This window comes from Ursus americanus, chromosome 30 (assembly GCF_024610735.1).
Source record: "Ursus americanus isolate L20-20 chromosome 30, mUrsAme1.1.p, whole genome shotgun sequence".
NCBI classification, from domain to species: Eukaryota; Metazoa; Chordata; class Mammalia; order Carnivora; family Ursidae; genus Ursus; species Ursus americanus.
In genome coordinates, this window is record NC_142156.1 from 20,099,538 (window position 1) to 20,112,708 (window position 13,171).

The following is a 13,171-nucleotide window of genomic DNA, read 5'->3' on the forward strand; positions in this document are numbered from 1 at the left end:
CAGTCAGCAACCCTCCACGGCCCACTCGATGCCACGCCAGAAAATACAGCAGCAAAACCCACTTCCACCGCCTGGGGCCCAAGGCTCAGAGGTCAAGGCTCAGCTTTGTTTGCTCTCTGGCCAGAAGGGGCAGCTGAAGAAACAGTGGGTCATGGACCAGAGGGCAACCCAGCCACATGGGAGAAGCCTCCGCCCTGCTGACACAGGCTTGGGAGCCCGGGGTATAGTGGGGCCCTGTGTCTCCAGTGATAGAGCTCCAAGTTTATTTACGAATGTTTTCATCACTTTCATAAGAAAGGGAAACACCCCACTTTTAAGAATACTGTAGAATCAGGCTAGCCTCCCTCTTGGGTCCATGGAGGACTCTACCCAGACGCTGAGAGCCAAACCGGTCCCCTGGCATTGGATAATTTCCCCACGGCTTCTCCTGGCACTACGCCTTTGACCCCAGCTGTGATGCCCTCCCGGGATACCCTTCCCAGTCCTGTCTGCCCGGAGCCACGCAGCCCCTGGGATGGTTCCCACTATCCCTAGGTAGTTTCCACTGACTAGCTCCTCACACAGTTGGGAGCTGGTCATGCCCTACCAGGCTGGGGCCTCCTGGGGCCCGTGAGCCGCGGGGGTGCAGCCTGCTGGTGGGGGAGTGGACGCCAAGAAGCAAAGATGTTGCAGATTTAAGCACGTCTGGACTTGAGGTTCATAACTGCCATTCACTTGCTGTGTGACCCTGGGCAAGTCTGTTAATGTCTCTGAACCTCCACTTATGCACCAATACAATGAGAAGAGTAAGAGCAGTTGCAGGGGCTCAACAGGACATGATGCCAAGTGCTCAGGCAGTGCCTGGCCCGTAACACAAATCCAGTCAGCAGCCTCCATTTATGGTTAGCTCTGGGACTTTGGCAGGCTGCTTGCTCTCTCTGCGCCTCAGTTTCTCCATCTGAAGAACGGGGACAATGGGTATGAACCTCACAGGAGCATAAATACAATCAAAGGAGGTGGCGGCTATAGAGCCCTTAGCAGGGAATCTGGAATGCACATAGCAGAAGCTCAGTCATGAGCAACTGCGTCATCCCAGGCAAGGTACCCACCGAGTCGGAGCCTCAGTTTCCCCACTTGTAGAGGCCAGAGCAGCGGCTGACAGCGCCCCCACCCACAGCATCCTGGCCCAGCCCGCCCACCCCGGCGCCCGTACCTGCGTGATGGAGCCCTCCTTGAGCGGTCGCGGGGCCAGGGGCAGCTCAGGTGTGCGTCGCAGCTCCTCGCGCGGAATCTCGTGGATGGAGCGGCCGGCCTCCTTCACCGTCGCCACCAGCCCCTCGTGGGCCGGCTTCAGCTTCAGGGGCCCCAGGGCCTCTAAGGGTCGGGCCTTGTAGGCCTCGGCCAGGTCCCGCGGCGGGGGCGGGGGTGGGGGCGGGGTGCCCTCGCGCTTTAGGAGCTTGGCCTCCCGACGGAGGTAGTCTTCCTGGGCCTCCACGTAGGACCGCGGAATCCCTGCCAAGGAGGACAGGGTGCTGACCCTCGACTCCGCACCCCACCGCACTCGTTCTAAGCTGGGATCTCCACACCCCGGTGATTCTGGAGCCAGACTACCTGGGTTCAAATCCTCACTCGCTGTGTTACCTTGAGCACGTGACTGGACCTCTCTGAGCCTCAGTCCCTTCATACATAAAATAGGAATATTAACTGAAACACCTCACCAAGTCGTACACATTCAATGAGATACCGTAGACAGAAAGCATAAAACGGGGCCCCTCGTAGCTGGCTCGCCACCGACCGGCCAAGAGAACTTAACTTGGGTGGCATGGTATCAGCACCATTAATAACTGTTAACACATGATCACACCGGCCCCACACACTAATACGGGAGGAGCACCTGGGTTAGGGCCAAGCACAAAACAGACGCTGAGTCAGCAATGCCTACACAGGACAGGGCTTCTGGGCAGTGTTCTGCTTTCTCCTTCTGTTTTTAAATAAGACAGACATGCCCTTGCTCTGCAGTTCAACCTGCACCTGTATTGGCCACGCACACATGTCACGTGCCTTTCCCACGGCAGGCTGGCACATCCCCCCACCCCCGCCCATCGTGACTGCAAATGTCTGCGCGCTGGCTGCGGCCGCCGTGAGGGCAGTGGGGGACGGACACCATGGGGGACGGAGGGCGGGTGGCACCTTGTGTGATGGAGCCTCGGATATGGTGCTGCTCTTTGAGATGGTGGGGGCTGTGTCGCTCAGGTGGGATGGCGCGGCCCATGAGACCTGGGGGAGGGGCAAGAGCATCATGGTTACATGGGTCCCTCAGCCAGCCTCGGGCAGTGACGGGGGCTGGATTCAGAGCCACCCCTCCCAGCACGGGTCCCTTTGACAGTGGCGGTGGTGGTGGTGGCAGCACTGGACCCAGCAAGCAGTGTCCCATCTCGCGGGCCCTGCACTGCCTCTAGATCAAGCCTCGGCAAAACCTAGCCTCAGTTTACCTCTCTGGAGAATCAGGTGAACCATCCCACCACTGCCCTCCGGGGGCACCGACAGACAAATTCTCTCTCTTTGGTGCTTCAACCCACTGAGCTGGAAGCCCCCCAGGGCAGGTCCCAGGCCCCCTGGCATTCCGTGTCTGCTGGGGTAGGGAGCTGGGCAGGGCGCCCACCTTCGATGCTGGCTGAGGAGATGGCCCTGCTCACACGGCCCTCCATCATGTCATAGGTGCGCTTGGGGGCGGCCGTCTCATGGGGAGGTCCTGAGCTGCTCCTGCCGTCCTCCTTGGAGCACTGGGACACCGACATGCCACCTGGAAACCAGACCATGCTCGTGGTGAGCACTGGTGGGCTGGGGCACATGGGCCCGTGCCAGCCAACCAGCTGGGGCCCCGGGACAGGAGCCCTCCCGAGGGAAGCCACAGCCTGCAGGCAAGCCGGGGCCTCTCGCTCCAGCCTAGAGGATTTAACAGATACAAAGGCTTCCTGCACCGTGAACCCCGACCCACTGTCAGTAGGTATGTGCCTCTGACCACACACGGCCGTGTGAGCCTGCGCGCAAACACTGCCTCACACGGGCGCCGACTTGTGATGTGAACATCAATGCATGCACGCGAGCAGCAGAGTGGGAACAGACAGGGTGTGCGACCATCTGGGTGTGAGCGTGCGCACGTGCGAGTATGTGTGTGCACGTACACACACAGGCCTGGCCACTGAGGACAAAGTGAGGCCAGGTGCACAACGGGCCCATGTGCATATGTGTGCACACACAGATAGGTGCGCTGTAACAAGTCCACGTGGGGGGGGGGGCTGTCCGCGGCAGACGTGGCCTCACTGAGCCAGGAGGAACCTCAGGAACCTCAGGCCCCCCAGACAGGCGGCGGGTCTGAAAGCCAGGAGGCAGGCCCTGAGCAGAGAGGGGCCTGGCCTCCCCCAGCAGGCTGGGCTCCTCCAGGGCCTCTCCTCCTCCAGGGCAGCAGAGTCTAGGGCAGCAGAAGTAAGCTCCCTAGGGCCCCAGTCCTGCCCCTCAAAGGTAACAGGTTCTCCCCCTCTTGTTACTTCTCGGGATCCACGCCACAGGCTACAAAGCGGTGTCCTACAGACATACTGGGTTGCGGCTCTTAATTTTTTTCAAAATTAATTGCTGACGTTTAAACACGGAGATTTCAGATCAAAATGGAAAAAAAAAAATATATATATATATAAGAAGAGATTAAAGTCTAGCCAGGGGGCTCACATCCATACAGGGCGACAGCAGTAGTTGTCTGGGCTGCCAGGGCACCCCAACCCCGCCGCCTCCCCCCTAACCACCCGGCTTCAGGAAGCGCAGGCGAGATGAGAAGCCCTGGTGCAAACACTCAACAGATGAGAGCTCAAGCACCAAGGGGCTCGAGAGTGGGCGTGGGGACCTGGGTTGAGGCTGTGCTCGCCCCACCTGCACGCCTCGACTGCAGGCCCTCTCAGCCATGCACTGAGGCTGGCGCCAAGACGCAGCCACTGGCCTGTCCCTCGGCCACATGGTACCACCTCCACTTCCCAGGACCGAGGCGGCAGGGGGCACGGGCAGAGGCGGACAAAGATGAGAGAAGATGCCTGTTCATTAGAGGAAAAGCAACGTAGGGCCCTGGAGGGCCAGCCCCGGAGAGGGGTACCCATGAGCCGCATTCCACTCCACAGCCCCGGGAGCCCAAGGATGTCAAGAAACTCACATCCCGGCTCTGTCCTCCCTTAACTCTCTCTGTGCAGGGCTCCTTAGGTGGGGAACCTGAACCCAGGAGGGGAGAGGGGGCAAGAGGCAAGGGGAAGGGGAGGGTCACTCTGGTCATCACACCCTGGTGGCCACCCATGTGCTACCAATTAGAGCACAGCATTTGCCAGAAGTGCTGGGCCTCAGTTTCCCCATTATGCTTCCAGCAAGGTGGGCCAACCCTTCCCTGCTGCTGGCTTAGACACCTTCAGGGATAGGGAGATCACCACCTCTCTGGTTGTGCTTTACGCTGTCACCCAGCCCTCACTCCCTGTGCAGCCACCTCCACGAGCCAAACACCCTGATCCCAACCCTCCTTGTTTCTCAAGGGGCCACCAGGGTGGCCACACAGAAGGACCACTGGCTGTCCCAATACATCCGTAAAATGGGGATAAAATGCTTCGCCCTGGTTCTTGACCACTTCCACAGACATCTGGCTGCCTTTTACCCTGACTGCGTTTTTCCGGACCCTCCTCTCTTGACCAACTCCAGAAACACCGAAGCCTGGGGTTTGGTGGACAAGCCATGCCAGAGGGGCAGATTTCCATGACTCAGAGTTCACAAGGTGACTTCCTATTTGCATCTCATGTGGGCATCCTGAGAGCTCTCTGAGGGGGGCTTCATCCGCTGTGCTCCCCCTAAAAACCCTGTGGGCGCATGGCCAACCTGCCTCCCGTGCCCCCATCAGCCCTCCACGGAAAGGTTCTTTCCTGGGCACTAAAAACTCCCATGGATAGGGAGGAGGAAGGCCGCCCCCCGAGCCGGGAGGCTGTTAACAACAGCACTCACCCTCATAGGACAGGACGTGGCCCTTCTTGCCCTCGTAGATGACGTGGCCCTTGGGCAGGCTGTCCTCCCGACTGCGGTCCAGGCGACTGGGGCTGTCCTCGCCGATGATCCTGGTGATGGTGCCTTTGTAGAGGACGTCGGCCGGAGTGCCCTGGAGGCACAGAGGGGGTAAGCGCCTGGCAGGCTCCACCAGGGGACCCCTCATGCTCACCAGGCATGATGCAGGCGTGACCAGAAGACCTACACGGGTCCCTTCAGCTTCACACACACACGTGTTCACATGTGCCAGGCCTACCGACACACACATGTTCACCCATGTGCTGCTTCAAAGGGGGAGACGAAGCCCAGCAGAACGCGACCACACAGACCACCGCCAGGTCACAGCTTACTGAGCACCCCCGGTGTAACAGAAACCGCCCAGAGCCCCTTAGATACATTCGTTCATTTAATCCTAAGACAGGTCCTATCACTGTGCCTGTTTCAAGGGGGAGACTGAGGCGCTGAGTGCTCAGTGACTTTATCCAGGGGCACAGCTGGGACTGGAACCCAGGTGGTCTGGCTCTGGAGTCTGTTTTCCAACCTGTCCCGTCTGGGTTTTACCGTCTCAGAGCCCTGACATTTAACTGCTGACGTAACTGGCAGGGGTGCTGAGATATGGTCCCCGTGCTGTGCGTGTACCATGCACTCCCGTTTCCCAGAACCAGGGCTTCTCAACCTCAGAACTATGCCATGGGGGGGTCAGCTGCTTCTTTGTTCTGGGTGCTCTCCTGGGCATCCCTGGCCTGCACCCTCTGGAGGCCAGAGCTGCACGGTGCCCCCCAATCTGCCCCCCTCCAAGGTGTAATAATCAAAGATGTCCCTAGACATTGTCCAATGTCTGCGAGGAGGCAAAATTGCCCACTGCCTTAGAGAGAGTGAGCTCCCCACTAGGGGAGGTATTCAAGCAGAGAGAAGACAGCCACATGGAATAGCATCCTGCCCTGGGGAACTTCCAAGAACACTGAGTGTGAGGATCAGAATACAAGTCTGGAGTCAGACTACTGGATGGCAAATAGCAGCTTTACCAGTGAGTTGCTGTGTGACCTCTCAGGTCACACTACCTCTCTGAGCCTATATATCTGTACTTCTACAGAAAGGAAATAATCCCTGCATCTATGATTCTCAAAGGCACTTGGCATAGACAAGCTGCCCCCAAATCAAGATGTCTATGAGCCATGTCATTTCACAGATGTGGGGGTCCCTCTGTGTGCCAAGCCCTGGACCAGTGAACCCTGAGTCTTCCTGTGGGAACTCCTCTGCCAGGAAACATCCCCCTGTGGGGTAAGAGCAACAACTGGCAACTCCCTTTTACTGCAAATCCTGAGAGGAACAGCAAGACACTGAATGCAGACGGGCTCCCCCAACTTCTCACAGCAAACGCTCTAGCAGGGGTCTCCCCGCCACACTCAGCTATCTGTGCACACTCAGCAGAAACAGGCGATCACTGGGCGGTGGTCCAGGGGCAGGCAGGAGCACAAGGCAGGGACATCCTCTCTGAGGCCACGGACACCAGCATTGCTGTTAGCCATGTCTCAGTGCTGGCAGAACTGGGTCCATACCGGGAAAGCAGGGGCTCATCAAAGAGCACGGTGGGTGACGGGAAGGGGCTTTCCTGGTGGGACTGAAGGTGGTCAATGTCTTCGAGCTCCGCTGTTTACAGGGGCTCTCCTCCATGCCACAGAGGACAGAAACCCTGACGGCCACGGACCCTGCCCTTGGGGACAATCCCCTGGACAGACTCGTGTGAGCACGGAGATTGTTAGCCGGAGGCCTGTTTCAAGGACAGAGCCTGCAGCCTCAGGGCGTGGGCCCCACGAGCGCCACTCCCAGGGCAGGTGGGAGCACCGGGGAGCACAGAGTGTTGGGGCTTCGTCCAGCACCTGCTAGGTTTGCGGATGTGTGCGTCTATGTGAGTGCACACGTGTGTGTGTGTGGTCCGGGCATGATTTCATCACTGCCCGGTGCAAGGCTGTGGGAAAGTCTGACTCTCCAGCATTCTGGCAGCTGCCACCCTCTGCCAAAGACAATCGAAGGGGTGTGACTGAACGAGATGGTGTGGGTCACAGTTGCCTGGAAACCTGGGGCGGACGGGTGCCTAGGAACTGCACATGTCAACCTTCCATCACCAATGACTCCACGAGAAAGCCTCTGTGAGCGTACTTGACTCGAGAGACCACCCCTGCTCGAGTGAGTGTGTGCCACAGCCGGAGCCTGAATACCCTGCCTGACTTTTGCCCCAGGTACCTGCTCTTTGCACTCAGCAAAGCCACCTCCAAAAGCCTGTTATTTCAAAATCTACAGCTTTCTCCTCTGTGGTGTGATATGAGGCCACCGGGGTCAAAAACACCTCACTGCGGGCCAGCCTATGGCCTGACGCGCCATTAACGTGCGTGTGGGCGGGGCAGGGTGTGCTGTGTGGGCCTGTTTATGTCCGTGTGTCTCTGTGTCTGTGTGCCTGCATGTCTGTTTGTCCATTTGCCCTGTATACGTGAGCGTGTCTGCATTATGTCCATGTGTGTGTGTCCGTGTGTATGTCTGTGTATGCAAGCGTGTCTGTGCACATCCTTCCAGGCACACACACCTGTGTGTTCTGGCTCCTCGTTCTCTGGCCCAGTGCTCCAGAGCCAGACGCAGCTAGGCACAAACCTCTGGGTCCACTACTTATAACTACGTGACCTCCGGTTTAACCTCTGAGCTTTGGTCTTCTTATCTATAAAACCAGCTATGATAGCGCGGACTCTGTGCTAGTGTCATGTGTCTTGCCCAGAGCTGGGTGGAAGGGAAGACGAGAAAGCCCAGGGTGCTACGGACCCCAGGGGGTGATGGAGCCACGCTCATCCCGCACTCCCTGCTGCAGAGGTGAATGTGGCTCCGATGTCTGACTCCAGCCCTCAGGCGACCGAAACCACAAGGTTAAGGCTGGCACAAGAGGAAACCTCTTTGTTTTCTGGGACTGAAGTCAAAAACAGGGAGGATTATGACAGCACATGGGGAGCCCCAGGGGTGGGGGCTGGCTCCGTCCAAGTGCAGAGCACCTGCCCGCTGACACCTTGCCGGGAGCCTCCGCTCCTGCTCTAGACACCACGGCTCCTCGCCAGTCCTTGCACATGCCAGAGACGCTCCCACGTGCTGTTCCCCGAACCGGGAATGCTGTTCCCTGAGCCTCCTGTGGGGCTCACCCCCAGAAGTCTCCCCCACTGGCCTGGGCAGCCCCAGGCGTTCTCAATGGCAGTGTTTTACTCCATCGGAAGCACTGCATACTCCGAAGCCGTCGGCCCCGTTTTGACCAGTCTGTGGATCCGGGGCGACATCCCGCGCTACCCTGCCAGTTCCTTGGGCGTGGCAAGTTTCGCGTGTTGCTCAGCACCTAAAGTGCCTGGCTCCAAGCAGACGAGACGAATGACCACAGCGGGAGTTGCTATCACCAGGACATCACCCCATCCACCAGCCTGGTGCCACGCAGTGACGTCCGAGGGAACAGATGGCCTGGCCCACCGCTCTGCCTGCAGTCCGGGCCACATCCGGAGCCACTGCCTGCCGGCCCTCCCCCCACCCCTCAGGCGGCGCCCCAGGACACCTACGTGGGTGATGGAGCCACGGTACGTGATGGGACTCTCGGAAGGCACCCGAGTGCTGGGGATGCCCTTGGTGATGCTTCCTCCTGGAACCGAGCCCAGGGACGTCCCTAGAAGACATGAGACGCGGGGCGTAAAGGATGTCTGCAACCCTTTCCCAGGGGACTGTGGTCCTGCTGACCTGCGAGATCCCCTTGGTGTCTCAATGCAGAGGACCCCCTGCCCCTAAATGGGTGAGGCATTATGAAGAGGGGCTTCTGGACCCTCTGGGAACGGACGATGCTCAGCAGACTTTGGATAAAAGATCCCGTTCCCGCTTCGACCCTCCTCCAAAGAGCAGAGGAGCAGCTGCTGGGGATGCAGGGCAGACTCCAGGCCTCACACCCACCCCTCATGCCCTCACCTCTCAGCACGGACGTCTCCTGGGCTGTGGGCACCCCCAGGCTCTCCGGTGGCCCAGCCTGGCCCCGTGGGGACAGCTGCTCCTGCTTCACTCCGCTGAAGGGTGCTGGGGATGGGCGAGAGCAGTGAGCCACGTGCCACTGGGATAGGGACTTGGAGGGAGGGCCCCCACCTAATCCTACCCAGGGGTTGAGGTCCAGTACTGCCGAGGATTTGGAGTACCACCCTCCCATCAAGTTTAGGCCATGGTGCCAGCGGCCAAGCCGCCTTCCCTCATCCCCTCAACATGGACAGCTGGAGCCAAGCCTGGGCCTTCCAGGTAGGGGGGTGCAGATCCTTACCCAGCTTCTTGGGGTCCATGGCGAGGGGCAGCCCCATGGTGATGGGGCCCACAGGGGCCTTGGCGTGCTCGGAGTATGGGACGTGGAGCTGCACCGACATTCCCTGTAAGGGGCAGAGGTCATGGGGTCACAGGGGCCCCCACAGTCCCTCTACCACATGCCCAAGCCCAGCCAGAGTGCCGACATCCCTTTCCACAAAAGCCCAAGAGGAGGGAAACCTCGGGATCACATGCAGGTCGGGCAGCTGGGACTCAAGTCCCAGCCCTGCTGCTCAGCCGAGTGACCACGGACAAGTCCCTGGCTCTCCTGAGCTGTGGTCCCCTCACCTGTAAAGTGGCCACCGTGATCTGGTGTCATTTAAAGAGAATGATACACACCCATGGGCTAGGGCAGAGTGGACACCTCACCCCGTCCCTCGCCACACAGGTGGGTAGGTCAGGGAGGCCAAGGGGCAGGTAGTCACGGACAGGCTCACCATGTGCTATGTGTCTAGTGCATTCAATCTTCAATCTCACAGAGCAGAAACAAGGCACAGAAAGCTTAGGTAACTTGCCCAAGGTCACACAGTCTGGTTGCAGCGCCCATGCTCCTGACCACCCCAGATTCCCAAGGTCCTAAGTGCCTGGGACAAGCTCCAGGCAGCTCAGACCCCAGCAGCACTGTGCACAGAGATGACTCTGGCCCCTTGGGTGCCCAGCTCCCACCCAGCCATCACCGCTTCTGATGCCCCCACTTTATAAATGGAAAGAATAACCCCCAAAAGAGGAAGTGGCTGTTCTCCAGGCACCAGGCCACACAGATGCTCCTGGGGGGAGCGCTGACCCTCCCGCCTCACCTGGGAGATAGCACTCATTTGCCTCTCGAGGACACTGGGGTGCTTAGTGGAGGAGATGAGGGGCGGCGGGTTGGAGATGGTAGGTGGGCGTGGCAGGACGGGCCGGACACTGTCATGGAGGCCCAGAGGCAGTGGGTGACCTGCAGGGCACACATCTGTCCATCACAGGGCCCCCGCAGTGGTCGTGCCCCTGCCAGACAGACCCCCCTCAGGCAGGTCCCTGTCCACATGTGCCCCTCTGCTGCTCTTGCCATCTCTGTCCTGATGAGCGCCCGTGTCTTTGGTTCACACACCACAACTCAGGGAAGCCTCCCTCCACCCTGTCACAGCCCAGACCCTGGCCCAAGCCCCTCACCTCTGGCCCAGACCCTTTAACTGGTCTCCCCATTCCCACTTTACCCAAACCCACGCCACCCCCCCGCCCCACCCATCCCAGCAGTAGCCCATTCCCCTCACAGGAACCAAAGGATCTTTCTAATAAGTCTACTGGTTCACATCCTCCCCCCTGTTGTGAACTTTCCATGGCTCCTCACTGCTCCCAGAATAAAGTTTTAACCTCTGACTCATCTTTCAGGTTCGCCTGACTTGGTGCTTGCGGTCTCCCCCAGGCTTTTGTTTCTACCTGTCCATTCTCTAGCTCTAAGTCACTGGTAGAAGGCAGAGCTCCCACTCTAGGGCTGCCCCTCACCAGCTCAAGCACCTCCTATGCTCCCTATTGCCAGTGGCTTCAATCTTAATCCTGCAAATTTCTCAAATCTCAATAGATCTCTTTCTTTCCCTTCACCGACCAGACCATCTCTCTTGTTGGGGCCCATCAGACTCTAAGATGCTTCTGCGTGCAGTTCCAAACCACTGCACACAGTTGGCACCCAACGACTGTGCTGGCTGACTCAGCGTGGCACCCGAGGAGCCCAAGCTTGGGCCAAGCTACTCACCAGGTGGGGCGTAGGAGAAGGCTGAGGGGTCAGGGGCGTGCGGGGAGGCCTTGATCACCTCACGAGGGGGCACAGGGAAGGGCAGGCCTGACGTCCAGCACGGGGGCTCCGTGGGCAGCTTCTGGCCCTCGGGTGCAAAGGCCGGGAAGAACACAGGCTTCTCTGCTAACGGGATGAGGGAGGGCAGTCAGCTGAGCTTGGCCAGCCCTCAGGGACCCGGCAGCCCCAGCCACCCCTGCTCAAACAAGACCCTCCTGTGCCCACAGCACTGGCCTTGGGCAAGGATGGGGTCCTGGCCAACAGGAATGGGGGTCTCTGCTGGGAGCCCACCAAGTCTGCAGCCCGGCACTGTCCTGAGCCCTCATGATATCCTGCTCGTCACAGGAGCGTGTCTCTGGGCTGGGCTGGGGGACTTGGCAGCCCCTGAGATCCTAGGGAGCTGCTCAGTTCTAGTGTGCCAGGCAAGCAGGGGGCCCCAGACAAAGCTCCAAGCAGGGGCCTGCCGCCTGCCCCCACACAGACACTCGCTGTGGGGCACAGCCGCGTCACCCGCGCATGTGTTGTCTATGGCAGAGCTGAGCACTTGCTGCACAGACTGTCTGGCCCATAAAGTCTACAATATTTACTGTCCGGCTCTTTCTAGAAAAAGCTGGTTGGCCTCTGCACAGCGATGAAGGCTTGCTGTGACGTGTATGCCCTGGCCGGAGGGGCGGCCGGAGGTGCAGATGCTCGGGAAACCACGCCCATGGCAGCCTGTCTATCGGACACATACGACATGCTGGGCACTGTGCTAAGCGTCCCCCCAGCGTAAACCCCAGGAGCCTCCCTGTAAGCTCATGAGAAACTGGCTGCTACCAGATCTGTCATACGGAGGGGGAACGGGAGGTACCGACACACTGGTGACGCTCTCTAAGGTCACCAGCAAACGTGCTCGCCGTGCTGGCCTGTGCAGCCGCAGCTCACACAGCAGGAGGCTGCCGCCCACAGCCCCCCACAGGCCGGCACTTCCCAAGTGCTTCGTGTGGGCCAACTCACTTGTCCTCGCTACGCCAGAGACAGAATAGCCACTGTCCCCGTTCTACAGATGGGAAAACTGAGGCCAGGAGAGGGGAGGTCACCTGGTCAGAGGGCCACAGCTGGCAAGGGAGGGAGCTCGAGCTCGGGCAGTCAGGCTACAGGCTGTGATCTGAGCCTTCACCAGCGCTCTGCCCACAGGAGGATGAATGACAGCTGGCCCCAGAGTCCTCAGGCCTGGGGACACCCTGTAGATGGGGTCAAAGGCCAGAGGCACAGGTCCGTCGTCATGGTGTTCTCCTGCCCACCTCCCACTCTACCGAAATCTGCCTCAAGCTCTGAACATCTCCCTTGAGAACTGGCTGGGGGACCAATCCCGTGGGAGAGAACTGGCTGAGAAGTCGAGCAGGACACACAACTTGGAAACGCCAGAACTCTCTAGCCCCTGGACAGAAGAGCAGGCAGGTGTCATCTCTTGGCAGAGGGAGGTTCTGAAAGCCCACTGAGGTACGGCAGCAGAGCACTAGCATGGATGAGTGATGCCCGCTGCGGGCACAGCTGGTGGCAGGGAGGCGCGCACGCTCCAGACCCTCTCTCTCCCCTATGAGAGACTGAGGGCCCCCTGAATCTTCACCCTGGTGAACTGGGCAGCCCACAGGAGAGGGTCACAGGTGCAGGGAATAACCCAGTGGAGGGATTCCACAGCCCTGCCGTGAACCCCCGGGCCTTGCTTGTCCAGCTACCCAGCCTTGTGTGTGCCTCGGCTGTTGCTGCGGCTCAGCTTGGGCTGTGGTGGGCGGGGGTGGGCTCCAGGGCTGGAAGGGAAATCTGGGGCTGGGCCAGGCTGGGCAGGAGGCCGAGAGCCTGCAGAGACAACCTGTTCCTCCAGCTGGCCCCAGGGGAGCTGAGGGACTGGCTTGGCTGAGCCGCTCCACTCAGGAGCCAGGCAGCTGGGAAGGCTCCTGAGAGCCCAGAGAGGTAGTGCTGGGTATCAAGTTCACATGTGTGCTTGAGGGCACTGAGCAG

General features: G+C 59.6%; 1 protein-coding gene across 1 annotated transcript in view; it reads right to left on the bottom strand.

Moving 5' to 3' along the window:
* NCOR2 (nuclear receptor corepressor 2) overlaps positions 1 to 13,171 on the bottom strand; it is a 172,146-nt gene that overhangs the window by 17,944 nt on the left and 141,031 nt on the right. The window contains 9 exon segments of the mRNA XM_087857429.1: positions 1,193 to 1,491; positions 2,170 to 2,256; positions 2,642 to 2,782; positions 5,005 to 5,155; positions 8,625 to 8,728; positions 9,022 to 9,126; positions 9,362 to 9,464; positions 10,197 to 10,336; positions 11,132 to 11,296. Coding sequence (XP_087713555.1) covers positions 1,193 to 1,491; positions 2,170 to 2,256; positions 2,642 to 2,782; positions 5,005 to 5,155; positions 8,625 to 8,728; positions 9,022 to 9,126; positions 9,362 to 9,464; positions 10,197 to 10,336; positions 11,132 to 11,296 — 1,295 coding nt within the window.